Source organism: Lepidochelys olivacea, assembly GCF_965140295.1.
Source record: "Lepidochelys olivacea isolate rLepOli2 genome assembly, chromosome: 7".
Lineage (NCBI taxonomy): Eukaryota > Metazoa > Chordata > Testudines > Cheloniidae > Lepidochelys > Lepidochelys olivacea.
In genome coordinates this window covers 20,097,429-20,113,445 of record NC_140417.1, presented here as the reverse complement: position 1 = coordinate 20,113,445, position 16,017 = coordinate 20,097,429, and the positions used below count along the sequence as shown (strand labels likewise).

At 42.3% G+C, this 16,017-nt stretch overlaps 1 protein-coding gene across 1 annotated transcript in view; it reads left to right on the top strand.

Moving 5' to 3' along the window:
* Positions 1 to 1,083: 1,083 nt before the first annotated feature.
* Positions 1,084 to 16,017, top strand: part of LOC311524210 (uncharacterized protein C3orf20) — a gene marked incomplete at its 5' end in the record, with an annotated part of 49,824 nt that continues 34,890 nt past the window's right edge. Inside the window, 5 exons of the mRNA XM_084635090.1 lie at positions 1,084 to 1,522; positions 3,257 to 3,379; positions 11,229 to 11,370; positions 13,401 to 13,521; positions 14,646 to 14,777. Of these exons, the coding sequence (XP_084491216.1) occupies positions 1,084 to 1,522; positions 3,257 to 3,379; positions 11,229 to 11,370; positions 13,401 to 13,521; positions 14,646 to 14,777 (957 nt within the window). The remainder of the gene's footprint in view (positions 1,523 to 3,256; positions 3,380 to 11,228; positions 11,371 to 13,400; positions 13,522 to 14,645; positions 14,778 to 16,017) is intronic.

Here is a 16,017-nt window from a genome sequence, read left to right as displayed (position 1 = left end):
TAGCAGCTGTCTATGCAACTTAGGGACACAGCTGTGCATGCATTTTGCACCTACAGTTGCATACCTCAACTTTATGAAATCAAACCCTATTTTTCAATTGATCTAAATATGCACACACAGATCAGGCATCAAATACATAGTACTGGCCAAACAAATACTCATATACTCAATTAAGAGAACCTGGTGTAGCCACATGTATACAGAACAGGGGTTGTCAAAATCATCTGTAGAAGTGGTCTGTATGTTTATGACAAGCACTGCGGTTTGACAGCCTCTGAGAGTTGGTACCACAAGTGATACGTATTCAGAAAATGGTTTTTATATCTCATATACACTTAAATTCCCTTTGCTGTTTCAGCTGCATATGATATTCTCTTTCACTTTGTCCTTCAGCTGAGACATGGCACTAGATTCTGTTCTCATTAATACTAATGTAAGTCAAACTGATTTATCTAAGATACTTGTAGCATGCAAAACATTAATTTTTAGATGCCAAATCCAGAGTAGCTCCAGTGTATCAGGATTTGGCCCACTGTCCATAAATTTGAATACATTAATTTTAAAAAGTCAAAATGAGACAAGTACATTGCAATTATAGATATCTTTTATTATCTTTCACCTTTCTACCCTTTGTTCTCTCCCATGCTTTACCCCATCCCTCATTTTGATGTTTTCAGCTTAAATTGTATACTCATGCACACCAGGGCATGCTTGAAACAACAAGAAAACAGTCTGAAATTCCTGTGTGGTATTGCTGTGTGCTGTTAAATAACTGCCACGTTCCAGCAGAGGTGGCTTCATTTCAATACTGGGGGAAGCAATCCATTTGTACATCAGTTTAGTTAGTTTGCAAAGCTAATCCACTTCACAGTCCACCCGGATCAATTAATACCTTAGACTGTAAACTATTATTATTATTCAAATGTAACCATTACTAGCACTTTTTACTATTATTCCAGTGAAACATATTCCTTTTGGTCACCTTGTCTGCAGCATAGGCCTATGATGGAAGATAGATTTTGTTTCATCATCTGTTTTCCCATAGATCACATCAAATGAAATACCCACAAGTGAAATAGCTACATGGGTGATATGAGTGCCAAAAGGAGTGATGCCAAGTTGTATGAAAAGTTTAAAGTGGCAGCACCGGAAATGCTGGCTCAAATCATCCAGCTGCTTGCATTGTGCCATAAAATGAACATCCATGTGCCACGAGGGGTCAAGAACCTCTTCGAGTTCACATGGGAGGAGCTAACAGTAATGACAGAAAGGAAAGCCATCACTGGAGAATACTGTCCTGTGGTCTATTTAGTCCCCACCATGGAATCATCTTTCTCTAGCACGACCTACAAGAGCCATACGGGGACGAAATCTATCCCCAGAAGCACAATGCCAGAGCCCAGCTATCTGTCTCCTTCAGCAGAAAATCAACAAATACTCCTCAAGTTCCAGCGAAGGTCAGTCCACCTGCTGAGCGAACTCCTCAAGCTGAAGATGAAGGTGATGATTGATTCTGTTACTGGTAAGGACACCTGAGTAATGTAATTACGTAAGTTTTCTTTCGCTACACCGACAGAACACCACAATAGAACCTGCCCCTGGCCTGGGAAACTGTGCTAGAATCTTTATGGTAACCCCTTGCTCCCATTAACCATGTTGAAATATGACTGTAGCAAGTGTGCCCGTGACCCTAGCATGGAGAGGCCCTTAGATAGCCATTCAACCCAGTTATCTCTACATCTGTTCAATGCCTTTGAGCAGATATGGCAATTCAGGTAACTTCCTACATAGTTGTCAGTCATAGCGCTTAAGGCCAGACGGGACCCACAGATCATCTAATCTGACCTCCTGCACATCAGACCACTACCCACACCTAGTTACTCTTGCACTGAGCCCAATCACCTGGATTAGACTGAAGTCTTATAGCCCTCTGGAGAGTAAACTATTGTGTGCCACAGGCAGAGAATGGGAGGGAGCTAGGTGCATCAATGCCTGAGGCCCCTGCAATGGCAGAGAACCGATGTGGTGAGTGTGCCCAGATGAGCCTAGTAAGCAACCCCCATCCAGCATGCTAGAGGAAGGTGAAACCCCCACTCTCCAAGGTTCCTGCCAATCTGACCTGGGGGAAACTTCATTCCCACTCCCTAAAATGGTGATCCCAAGCATGTGAGCAAGACCCAACAGCTAAGCATCTGAGAGAGACCATTCTCTGTACTGCCTCAGTTAAACTGATCTGATATGTCAAACTTTTCAAATGACACCATCAGCTCTGGAAGAGACAGCATATTAACACTTCTATGCACTTGTTATCTTAGGGAGAAACTGATTTATTAATAGAAGATGGCATTAACAGGGAGAGACCTCTAATTTTTTTCTGCATGATTTTTTTTCCCTCAGGATGTAGTTCCGATGAGGTTACCAGAAAGTTTTTGGAGGCAGGTCAGCTGCTATGTCCCAAGAACCAAGAGGAGGCAACTGAATTAATGGCACAAGCACCCAAAAAAAGAGGTGGGGGTAGAAAACAGTATCCATGTTTTTGAAGGCTGTGATACAATTGTATCCTTCTTATGGAAAATAAAATAAATAAACTTAATAGTTTGCCTGTATAAGTGGGCCTTTTCTTACAAGGATCTCAAAAGCCCAAAAGGGCTTTACACATGCTAATGAATTCTCACAATACTCCATGAAGGTATCCATTTTACAGAGAAGGGGGCCTGAGGCACTGAGATATTACCTGACAGAAAATTAATGGCACAGCTTGGGAAAGAACCCAGGATTCCTCAGTTCTAGCGCCCTCCGCTGTCCACAATAAATAGATTTCCCACCTCTTTAGTACTCTTCACTGTACTAAATTCATTATTATTAAGGGCTCCAAACAAGTGTGGGATGCTACTGTACTAAGTTGTGAACAAAGAAGAGCTCCCAGGCTACATAGACAAGACAAAAAAGGGCATGGAGAAGAAATTATAATCATAACCCCATTTTACAGATGAGGCAAAGAGAGATTGAGTGACTTGCCCAAGGTCATGCAAAAGGCTATGAAAAGTAGGGAATTGAGCCCAGATCTCCTGAGTCCCAGTCCAGTGCTTTAATCCCAGGAACATCTTTCCTCTCTTCCTCTGGCCCCAGGTTTATAAACCAGGCTGACAAGACTTGTGACACAACTGAGGCGTTTGTCTTTATTTCCATAGCTATTTTCATTTGAAAGTTCTTGGTTGGTTTTAACTTCTAAACCCCAGTTTCTGCTTAATCCCAGTGTCAGCCAGCACCTGCAAGCCCATCCCTATTTCCTCCACCATCCAACTAATACACCAAGTCTCTGTGTCCTGCCTCACCTTCTCACTCGCTTCAAAGGAAAACAAACTACCAAAGGCCCCAGGTAAGTGTGATTCCTAGGGAACGCCTCACCCTCACCGTGAATAGCAAGTGCTTTACCCTCAGCCAAAAGAAAGGCCCATATAGGAGTTTGTGACAGGCAGGGTGGGGGATCCCTCATCTACATTATTAATATCAGCGTCACTCCCAACTACACAGGCAAATATACCAGCAAACGATGGGAGATGCTAGACAGCCTGGGTGAAGTTTTGACTGAACTATCTATCTTAGTGTAGTAACGAGAGCCATATATGTACCTAAGTGCCTTACAATCTTTTTAACACATTTATTTACCCACCCCAATGCCCCTGTGAGATAGGTCAGTGCTATTCTCTCCATTTTACCGATGGAGAAGTAAGGCACAGAAAGGCTAAGTGACTTGTCCAAGCTCATACAGGAGATCTGTAGCAGAGCAAGTAACGGACCCCACATCTCCTGATTTCCCGGCTAGCATCCTAACTCCTGGATCATCTTTTCTCCCTGCCCCCAAACAAGCAATCTTCAGGATCTTTTTATTCAGATGAATGTAGAACTGTGTTCCATTTTGGTATTCTGCTTTTTTCCCTTCAAGGCTCCTTCCCGAAATCCCTTCTACTGTTCCCATGTGTGTGTTGCATATACTGACTTCTGCTTTATTCCATTACAGTTACAACTGCTCAGAAATTTCCTGATGAAAAAGGGGAGAATATTTTCATGAAAAATATCCCCATTTTTCAGATGGCTTTAAAATTACAGTGGTTTGTAGATGTGATGGAGCAGGGTCTGAAAAGGGTACTATGGCTATTCAGAGACAAGCTATTGCTTCTTATTATTTTTTAGAGCGGAAATTAATATAACTTTCAGACAGGTACAACTTGTCCATGGTGAAAAGGGGGTTAATGTAATCTCAGCTCCCCCATCCCTTTGCACAGATAAGATTCTCAGGGCAAGGGCAATAAGAGGGAATGTTTAGGAGACTAGCTGCTTTTAGCCTTTGTCTTAACATTTACTTTTGCAGGTTCCTCTAAATTCAAACCTATGCAGGAAGTGATAAATGTTGACCATCAGCATGACCCGTGCCCTGAAGCCAGGCAGAAGCTCAGAGAAATGTGCCGACATATGTAAGCATCTCCAATGGCCAAGGCTAAAGCCTAAGGCATGGGTGGGAAAAAGACTCAAGTGGTGGGATAGAAACATAGAAAAGTCCATGCCAGATCAGATTTATGGTCAGTCTTGTTCAATATCATGTCTCCAGCAGTGGCCAGCAATAGATTTTTGATCAGAAGGCAACCCCATAAGGGACAATTATGGAATAATCTACCCACAAAAGTTTCTTCCTAATTCCTCTCAGTTAGTGGCTGGTTTACAATGAAGCATGAGGGCTCATATCTCGAAAACTGTTTTTGGCTGATAGGTTTCTCTTGTCTGATTAACTTCAGGTTTCAAGGAAATATGCATTTTAAAGAGTTGTGTTTGTTTATCTGGCATAGAAATAAACACTCTGAGCACATCTGTATTGGCCATGAAGCTATAGGCCCTCCCTCCCAGGTAGCTGACTTGAATTGAAAGACTAGAATGCCAGCAAGGTTCTCTGGAAGATAACTTTTGACAACAATTTATGATAGATATATATATAACTAGTGCCTGTCATCCTGAGATACCCCAAAGTGCTTTAAAGACCACAGAGATTTCAGCCATCTCTGGAGCAGAACATAATATCCAATCTGCGTCCCACAACAGTGTCAGAGGAGGGGAAGCAAAAGGTTAGTTTTTAAATTGAAACTGCAGGGGGAATTTATGATGACACAATCTGTAATTACCCAAACTGGAATTTAATGATAATGCTATGGTTTAGGCTCCTATTTGTGAGAAATGTTCCCTTTGATCTTTCCTGACCACAAGAAGATAGGATCTAAAAACAACTATTAGAAATGTAAAGAGGGGGAAATGATCAGTATTAGTAAATGGAAGGGGATGAACTCAGTAGGGGAATAGAATATTATCTTCAAGATGTATAGAGTATTACATCACTGGGGGGGGGTTAAAAAGAAAATAAAAACTCTAGCAAATAAAGTGCTATAAAAAGAAGAAGGAATGGGTGGCTCAGAGAATTGCTAGTGAGGAATGAACTTTTCACTGACAGGCTGGTAGTTGTTACCATCAGATGGCTAGTTGGTGACCAGTCTCACATCTGGTTCCCATTGGCTAGATATCCACATGACAGAAAATTGGCACTGAAGGATGCCCTTCGTGGTAGTCCCAATAGAGAGGCCAAGAACTGACTGAAAGAGCATCCCTCTCACTTCTAGAGATGTCCCCCCGACCCAGGTCAGGGATGAAGCACGTTAGCGAGTGGAGAGGCTCGGCAGTAGCTTGCACTGTATCTCATTGTGTGTTACTTGTTTTGTGGATGCATTTCTTTTCATCCAGTACCTTTCAGAAGCAGTAAACTCACTACTTTAAAACAGAGAGTGAGAGAGAGAAAAAAATTAATAAGATTCTCTAAAAAGAAAAGTGGGCGGGGCCCTTTCTTGACAAAGGTGTTCCCCCCCCCACAAAAAAAAAAAAAGCCTGACTTGTACAGTAGTAATCTCAAAATAAATGCAGAGGGCCAGACCCTCAGCTGGTATAAATTAATGAAATCAATAGAGCCACACCTGTTCATGCCAGCTGAGGGCCTCACCCCCTGGCCTCATGAGTTTGGAATGTTTCAGAGACAGACAACTTCTTTATTCCTATTCACTTTAGAGAGGAAGAGAAGGCTGCAATGAAAGCAAAGGGCCATACCAAACCCCTAATAGTGCAAAACTATGCCACTGTGCTCGGGTCACCGTCCATCTCCTCTAGGAAAAGTGGGCAGCTGGTCCCACCGCCAACAGAACGCAAGCCTAAACCACCAAAGCTCTATTTTGCCTTTCCTGATGGGACAGCATTTATTTTGTATCCTTCTATTGAAACCAAGGGAATAGGGTGGTTTATAACAGGATTTACAGGGAGATGCTTCTTCTGTGCCACTCCACAGCCATAAACTGGTCACGCAATATCAGGCCCTAGATTAACATAGGCTCCCCCGATACTAATCCCCCTGAACCACATAGTAGCGACACAAGTACCATTGCCTTTCCTTGGTGAAATATCAAAATGTACAGAACATGGCACAAAGAAAGAGTTGCTGAGGGAGCCAGGCTTTCGGGTTAGTTCCCTACGGATGTCCAAAGAGGAACAAAATATTGTAGATAGTTACTGAATGCTCATTCTAAGGAGAAATCAACCCCTGGTATATCCTAGGGGGAAATAGTGCTCATCCATGAGTTAGATATTTTTTGGTGAGGGACTGGGAGGGGAGGATTTATAGTGGCAAGATTAATAGACGCTAAGGTTGACTGCCTTCCAATGTGTCTTGAAGCGAAAGGAGAACAGTGCTTTTTCATGGGCTAAGAGAAAATTCAGACTGGAAAGTGATCAGATTTAGTTAGACACACACGTACACATTCCTGCCTATAACACACCCTTGTACCACATAACAACCCAGGATAACATAGTTGAGAGAGAAGATGAGTTCTCCAGGTGCTTTGAGGCTCAGTGGATTCCTGGAGACTACTTTGATCTGATTTCCTGTGAGCACCCAATGACAGATTAACCTTTCCTATTCCCTCAATTGAAACTAACTTTTTCCCCCTGCATTTGTTCCTACTTGCATTTGTCTTGATCCTAGAGATCAGAGAGCCAGCCAATGGGTTCTAACAAAAGGTGTGCTCAAGCCACACTGAAACAAAAAGTGGAAACATTGTCTATAAAAGCATTGTATAGTATTTGCTTTGGTTCTCACCTGACTGCTGGATGAAGTCCTGCATTTAGAACCTAATCTCACGCTGATTGAAGTCAGTGGGAATGGAGAAGGTCATTGGCTTTTGCCATGTGAACATAAGATCGGCTAGACTAGGTCAGACCAATGATCCATCTAGCCCAGTATCCTGTCTTCCGACAGTGGCCAATGCCAGGTGCTTCAGAAGGAATGAACAGAACGGGTAATCATCAAGTGATCCATCCCCTGTCGCCCATCTGGTCCTTACATGAACCATTGCTAGGGATGGGTGAACACCAAAAGACTCAAAGGTTTGGTTTACCAAGCACTAAGAAACTCGGATTACTCAGCCAAACCTCACCTAAGGCATCCAGACATCATTAGCCTGCCAAACTGTGATGTGAATCTCATGGGAGCAGGTGATTTCTAGGGCTTTTTCCTGGGCTGGAAAGACCATAAGAAAAGCCCCTTTTGCGACATTTACAATGGTCACACTTAAAATGTTTCTATTCATTTGAAAGATTTTACTGGCCAGAGAGAGATTTCTATTATAACTGGTAGACTCTCTCAAATTGGTAGTGCAACCAATGTTAGTGCTCAGCTGCCAGGATGATTAGGGTGATGTATACATTTAGGTTAGATAGATGGAATAGATTAAGTTAGATTTTGTCCCTTTTGCTTCTGGTCCCAATTATGATCAGGAAGTTCAAAGACACAGAAGTTATTATTATTCATACGATGGAAGCACCTAGGAGCCCCAGGCATGGAGCAGGACCCCTTTGTGCTAGGTGCTGTACAAACACAGAACAAAAAGATGGTCCCTGCCCGAAAGTGCTAACAATCTAAGCATGCGCTTTTGTACGTTTAGAAATGTAACCAAGCTGTTTTGAATCCCCAGATAATTCCAGTTCAGGTTCAAAGAACACACCAAGTTTTGGATCCATTTTTCGTGCTACCCGGGCAAGTTTTCCCAATGCTAATTGTAGGCCAGTGATTTTCACTGAAAACCCCTTTGCCTAGCATAGCTGGAAACGTTGGCATTCAGCTGTCATTCGTAATTAATAACCCCGTCCATCCCCCAAAAGACCCTGAAATTGTTGGGAATAGTGGGGAGACATGCAGCATCTTTCCCAGCATAATTAAATTTTCATAAATTAAACTTTCAGTTCCAGTCCTTCAGGAGGTTCACAGACTGTTAAAAGGCAAGGGGGGGACGAGGGTGCTGTCTAAACTACTCTTGACTCCTTCCCTCCATCTCTGAGGCAATTTCTGCCCACTACCTTTCTCCAAAGGAGCTCCATTGCAGTTCAATTTGTGGTTGTTTCACAAGAGCTCATGTTCAGTTTGACCTTTTGACTGAACTGGGAATTAAGAATTTAAAGCAGCTAGTCAAAAAATTCGTATAATTTCTCTAGTTTAAATGAATCCATTCATCACATTTTATCCAGTCTCTGCTTTCTAATACCTTTCTAATATAAATGCTTTCTAATATAAAACACAAAGGGCTCATTTGGCGACATTCTTCCTTTTTTTATTCTGTTTCTAGCTCCTCACTTTGGTTAATAGAATCAATTGCTGCAGTGTCGGTTGTGACGATGTCAGTGAATTAAGCCCTTAAAGAACTGGCGCTCGAGTGAGAGACAGACCCTGTGCTCAGTCAGACAATCTTTATTCAGCTGTCTGTAATTCAACCTAATCTCTAATAGTTTAGCAAAATGCACATATCATCAATACTAAGGATGGAAAGGCGTTTTGGAAGTATTTGCAACCAGGATCAGGTGTTTGCCACTATGCCAAGATGCTATATAATGGGAGTAATTGGTAGCACAGCAGTAACTTTGTAGCTGATAGTTATTTCTAGACGGAGGAATTGCTCTTATGTTTTTCTACACACAAATACCCACCCACTTACCTTTCAGGCTGAGTGACTTATTTTAGCATCAGAAAAGCATCAAGAAAGAACAAAAGTAAAGTTTCCATGGTGTATGTGTGTATGTCACCCTCTTTGTGATAGTCTGCAGCAGAACTGGTTGGAAAATGATTTTTTAAAACACATCCACAATTTTCATTAACATTTTTAAAAAATCATTCTTGTCAAAATGGTCATTCCAAAATTTTGACTTTTTTGAAAAGCTTAACCCCCCCAATTTTTTGGCAAACATGCTGTCAAACACCCAAAAATGTTCAGGACCAAAAACACGTAGATTTTTGACTGGAAATTTTCAGGTGTTTTGTTTTCTGATGAAAAATCAACCATTTTCAAGGAGGCAGACACTCTGCACAAATTTTCACATTGTCAAATTTTTTGTCGAAAAATAGTTTTGACCAAAGATCTTCATCTAGCTCTCATCTGCCTCAACCATGAGAACACAATGGCTACTGTCTCTACACATAAACACAGTCCTTAGAAATTTGAAGTACATGAGAAAAGGCATTACAGCTTCCTAACTACAGACACCACACTTATTATTTATTTTAGTAATCTATACTGGTGCTGTTCATCAGTAAAGCTGCCAATTGCAAAAGACATTTTAACAAATGCCTTGCTTCCTAAGAAAATTTCCTTGTTCCTTGATATTACAAAAGTTTGATCAAACTGTCAGGGTTCCTTCCCCACTCTGAACTCTAGGGTGCAGATGTGGGGATCCGCATGAAAGACCCCAAAGCTTATTCTTACCAGCTTAGGTTAAAAACTTCCCCAAGGTACAAACTTTGCCTTGTCCTTGAACAGTATGCTGCCTCCACCAAGCGTTTTAAACAAAGAACAGGGAAAGAGACCACTTGGAGATGTCTTCCCCCCAAAATATCCTCCCAAGCCGCACACCCCCTTTCCTGGGGAGGCTTGAGAATAGTATCCTAACCAATTGGTTACACAATCATCAAAGACCCAAACCCCTGGATCTTGGAACAATGGAAAAATAAGTCAGGTTCTTAAAAGAAGGGTTTTATTAAAAGAACGGTAAAAATCATCTCTGTAAAATCAGGATGGAAAATACTTTACAGGGTATTTAGATTCAAAACACAGAGGATCCCCCTCTGGGCAAAACCTTAAAGTTAGAGAAAACAGGAATAAACCTCCCTCTTAACACAGGGAAAATTCACATAAAACAAAAGATAAACTAATCCGCCTTGCCTGGCTTACCTATACTGGTTGCAATATTGGAGACTTGGATTAGGATGGGTTGGAGAAGATGGATTTCTCTCTGGCCTCTCTCAGTCCCAAGAGAGAACTACCACTTAAAAAGCACAAAACAAAAGCCTTCCTCCCCACCCCCACCCAAGATTTGAAAGTATCTTGTCCCCTTATTGGTCCTTTGGGTCAGGTGCCAGCCAGGTTAGCTGAGCTTCTTAACCTTTACAGGTAACAGGATGTTGCCTCTGGCCAGGAGGGATTTTAAAGCACTGTATACAGAAAGGTGGTTACCCTTCCCTTTATATTTATGACATAGCCAAAAATCATAGATCTTGTACTGTGCCCTGAATATTGTCAAACTCTGGTTCTAGTAGCCATGTGAATGGAGCTGGTTCCAGAGATGTAGGACAAAGGTATTCCCTCAGAGGCTATTCTGTGGTACAGAACTTATGCTTCTGCTAGGGTACTGTTAGGTACTGTGAGTTTCAGGAAATGGGGCTAGTGTGATGGTGGTGGAGGAAGGGAACAAAACAAATATGGTTGCCTTGGGAGGCCAAAAATGTCTTGGGCACTGTGAGGTCCAAATGCAAGAACTGGAGTTGGTGCTTCTTCTAATGTGGCAAGATGCAGTTGGACAGAGCATCCCAGAAGGTCTCTTATGTGTAAGTAAAAAGAAAAGGAGGACTTGTGGCACCTTAGAGACTAACACATTTATTAGAGCATAAGCTTTTGTGAGCTACAGCTCACTTCATCGGATGCATGCCAATGAAGTGAGCTGTAGCTCACAAAAGCTCATGCTCTAATAAATTTGTTAATCTTGAAGGTGCCACAAGTCCTCCTTTTCTTTCTGCGGACACAGACTAACACGGCTGCTACTCTGAGACCTTATATGTAAGTGTTGACAGTACTTGACAGTATGTATAAGTTACCCAACAGGAAATATTGCTGCTTGCCAGTTCCCCATGTGCTGTGTGGGAAAACCAATCACCCTTCTCTTTAATAATGCTCCAAGTCTAGCTCTTCTGGCCTCTTTTATAGCTGACTACCAGGCATGTGTGCATTATTCCTTCAAAGCCAGGTGAGTGGATTTTAACCTACTTCTATAGTGTAGATAATTCGTGGGGGAGGGGGGAGGGGCAAAGTACTGATGCCCGTTTTCCAGAGCTGTTGAGCAGCTCCCATTAAATCCTGGGAAATGTGGGAATTCAACACCTCTGAAAATCAGGCCGGGGGATCTAATATAAGTGATTGACTGAGTCCCCAGCAACCGGAAATGGTGGCTTATTGTACTGGTGTAGATGGTGGTGGAAACAGTGGACGGAACAGTACATGATACAGTGTCATGTATCAAAAGCAGACTGAAAGAAACAATAACCATAGCTCTAAAACAGAAGAGCACATGTTGTGAGAGAGCTTAAAATATTTGCAGCTAACATTATAACCCGTGCATTACATAAAGCCTATTGATACCTAGTGCATGCAATGACTTTCTATTACAGGTGCAGCCCTGTCAGAACACAGAGCTGACACATTGCAACCCTAGGGGTTTGAAATCATCCAGAGGGGTGGTGTCAATGGGGCAAGGGGGAGAAATCTTTCTAAATGGTAACATTTAATTTCTAAGGTATGAGGACTTGCCAGTGCTCTTGGATTATGGTTTTTCATACTTTATTATTGTCTATTTATTTGTATTCCCATAGCACCTAGCAGCCCCAGACTTGGATCCAGACCCCCTTCTCTATTGTATCAAACAGATGCTGCTTGTCTTTACTTTCAAGGCCCTTGCAGGCCTTTCCCCATCTTTTGCTTTGGACATTCATTAGCTAATGTTGCCATATCAGTTCAAGAAGAGGTGTGCAAGGACATTTTAATGAATTAGTAGGTGGGGTTTTTGTTGTGTTCTCATCAGTTTAGGCCTGAATCCTGCAAACACTTAGGCACCCAAGTAACCTTATGCACGTGCGCAACAATCCCATTGACAACTCATGCATAAATTTACTCATGCGCTCAAGTGTTTGCAAGACTGGGTTCTTGGTAATTCTGTATTGCTTCCATTTGGGTTGTGCATAAGACTCTAGGCTCCTGGAGTGCTTTTCCAGCTAAGGACACCAGCATACTTTACAAATATTACCTAAGCAAGTCTCTGAACCCTGTGAGGTAGACATTATCATCTCTATTTTACAGATGGGTAGACTGAAGGCACAGAGAAGTTAAAAGATTCACATTGCTAATTGATAATGAACAAAGGAACACAACCCAGAGGTCTCAACTCCAATCAAATGGTTCCTTCTCATTAATAATAACTGAATATACTATAAAAAAGAGTCTCCTATAACTAAGGATAGGATTCTGCCATGGAAGCCACGCCGAATAGCTGACCGGTGGTCAGCCTGGGGTCACTGAACAGCCGCTGCCAGAACAGCGGCCGCGGTCAGTCCTGGGGCTGCCAGAGCAGCGGTCCCCAGCCTGCAGACCAGTGGGGACCGCTTTATCTGGGGCTGAAGCAGCAGCGGTCAGCCCTGCCGCAGGAGCAGTGGTGGAGCTGGAGCAGCTGCAAGCCCTGGGAGTGCTGTGTTTCTACCCAGAGGGTATTTTTAGTGAAAGTCAGGGACGGGTCACGGGCTTCCGTGCAATTTTTTATTTATTGCTTGCAACCTGCCCCTGACTTTTACTAAAAATACCCGTGATAGAATCTCACCCTGACCTATTACTTACTGTTTATGCTTATCATCCCCATCATTCTTTCTGGAAGAAAGACAATTAATTCTCCTGACCCTTAACCTTTGCACAGAATGGTATTGGTGCTTATTAATGGTGCCTGTAAGAGTTTAATCCCAGCAGGTGTAACTGATGGTTACTGTGCTTGCCATAGCTCAGGTAGAAAAGGTCATCAGAGAGCTGAGCAATGTGTATGAAAGGGAAGGGGAGCAGAACAGAGCAAATCTGTTCGAGTAGTGGTGCTCAGGGTTGCACTGGGTTTATGTGATTCTCTGTAAGAGTGTAAAGATCTTAGTTGAGAATTCTCCCCTGAGTGTTGGATGTTTATTATGATCAGTCCAGCCAATCAACACAAAGTCTAACTCGTATTTCCCCTTCTGTCCTGCCCAGCTGTTCACTTGCATTGATGATGGATCTTGAAGGAGGAGCAGTCAGGGACAGAGATGGATATTTGACTCACAAGTGGAGTTGGGCTTCAAAGACCCAGACTTTTCAGTCTTTAGAATTTCAGGTACAAAACTGAACTCTTGCTAAGTGTCAATATTCACAGACCTAATAGAGTCAAAAATTATGAACATTCCCAGACTTCAGAATAGCTGTCTGTGTAGTGTGGTTTTGCACCAGGAACACTTTTGATCCTGTCTGAGTTCTTCTGTTCGATGTGATGGTGGTAGATGCGTTGTATTTTATTTCTGCCTATTCCCTCTGATACTACTTTGGCACCCAGTCTCAATCTGCAGATTATTTCTAAAGTATCAAACCTGCAATAATATGGCCTTGGAAAGATGTAACTTATCATCTCAGTTTCCGGCTATATCTTCTTGAAAAAGATGGGTCTGCGGCATTATTAGTTCGAAAAGAAGCTGTGTGCCATCAGACTGAGGAGACCTTCTTAAATGAAGGCTGAAATTTTCAAAGTCTCCTAAGAGATATGGGTGCCTAATTCTGATTACTGTTTATGGAAATTTGGCATCCAAATCACTTAGGTGGCTCTAAAAATCTCAGCTGAATTGTTTAATGCTAACTCAGATAGGACAGGTTGAATGGACTGAAGATTTATGAACCAGAAGCTTCACTGGTTTGTGCTCACTGAAGAAAATGTAGCTGACGCCAGGCTATCTCCCAAGAATTAATTACCCCAGGATGCTAATTGTTTCTGTTTGAGGGTGTTCTCCTGGAATACTGCAGACTAAAGCCCAAATCCTGTGAGATGTTGTTTTGAGCACCCTCAACTTCTGGTCTGAATGAAGCAACCATACCAGTTGGAAATCACAATCCTGTGGGGCTGTGACAAATTCACAGAATTTAACTTTGAGGAGTTTCTCATACGTCACTTCATTTTCAGAACCCCCTGTATTTCCTTTTAGTCACAGTTTTGACAGAAGAGAGATTTCCCATCAAAATCATTTGAATTTCTGCATGTTTTCAATATAGAAACCTGTCCCTGATTAACAAATGAACTCAGTTTTGCTCCAAGGAGGCATAAACTCTGGCAAAATGTGTTAGAGGTGTTTCACAGACCTGGGAAGCTAACAGGTGGAAAGATGGATACAAATCTCCTGGAGTAGTATGTAGTAGGAAAATGGTGGCAGCAAAAATGAAGGCATAATTTACCCTGTCCATTATCTTCCTCAGATAAATGAACAGCTAAAACTGAAGGTACTTGGTCAAAATTCCATTACTCTTTCTTTTTCCTGTTTGAATGAGACCATCAATATGTCTTTGTCAAGAACTCCATGTGCACACACACCCAAAGCTGAAAAATGGGTAAGCAGCAGTAATATATATATGAATTACACCCAGGAGGATGGCTGATGGGTGCCCCACTAATTGCTAGCCAGTTTTAAATCCATTAACCAACCATAGTATGTGAAATATGGCTAAAATATTGCTATTTTCACTGACCTAGTCAAGCCTATTTACTAGAGTGATAAAATAAGGACAGGTCCTAAACTTGAACCAAACATAAAACTTGTTTTGTACAGTGGAAGTCATTAAAACTCTCGGTATTTGTTCATCTCTTCCTCTCTCAGGCTTTACAAAGGTGCATGTCACCATGGGACACAGTGCAATTACTAAGGAGCTATTTCCGCTCCTAAGAATAGGAAGGTACCATAGAATCATAGAATATCAGGGTTGGAAGGGACCTCAGGAGGTCATCTAGTCCAACCCCCTGCTCAAAGCAGGACCAATCCCCAACTAAATCAGGACCATAATCATTGCAGGGGACTAGAGAGGCAAATGTTGAGGTTTTAATGGTATCTACTCTAGTTTTAGATAAGTTCAGTTAATATTTTGAGCTATTGTTTTGCATGTGACTTTGCATTTCTTGTTTTTGAAGTAGACCAGAAGCAGAAACGATTCAGTATCGAGCCTGATCCTGCATTCCTTATATATCCCAAATGCCCAATGAACCATCAAACCGTACTGTGCTGAACCTAGTGCAACTGAGAAAGGGACAAAGATAACTTTTTGCTACCTCTGTGCCCCAAATCCAGTGACTGACCTGGTATCTGATCCCCCATGGCCACACCAAGCTGTGGTCAGCTACAACAGAGCCCCCCTGGGTTGTTCTTGCACCACTTGCGCCATCGTTCCCTGACCTTGCTGCCCTCTACGTAGGGATTGAGAAGAGGATGGGTGTAGAATCATTGTACCAGTTCCGTTCCACCCATGGCTTCTCCTTACCTTGGCTTTCTGATTACAGTGTGCTGCTGAAGCAGTGCAAAGGAGCAGAGGGAGGGACTGCAGGAGGGAGCTGAAGATCTGGCCTTAGGTGTGCAAAAAATGCAGGATCAGGCCCATAGTGAGGCATGAATGACCTATTTCTAAACTACGGGGTGTTATCAGAGACATTCTTTACATTTGTAAGTCTTAGACTGTGAGCTTTTCAGGCAGGGATGGTATGGAAGGTACTTATTGCACTGTGGGTATTACTATAATACAAATATTAAGAATAATCAGCAATATTTCCCACTGACTTGCAACCAGAAATGCTACAATTCAC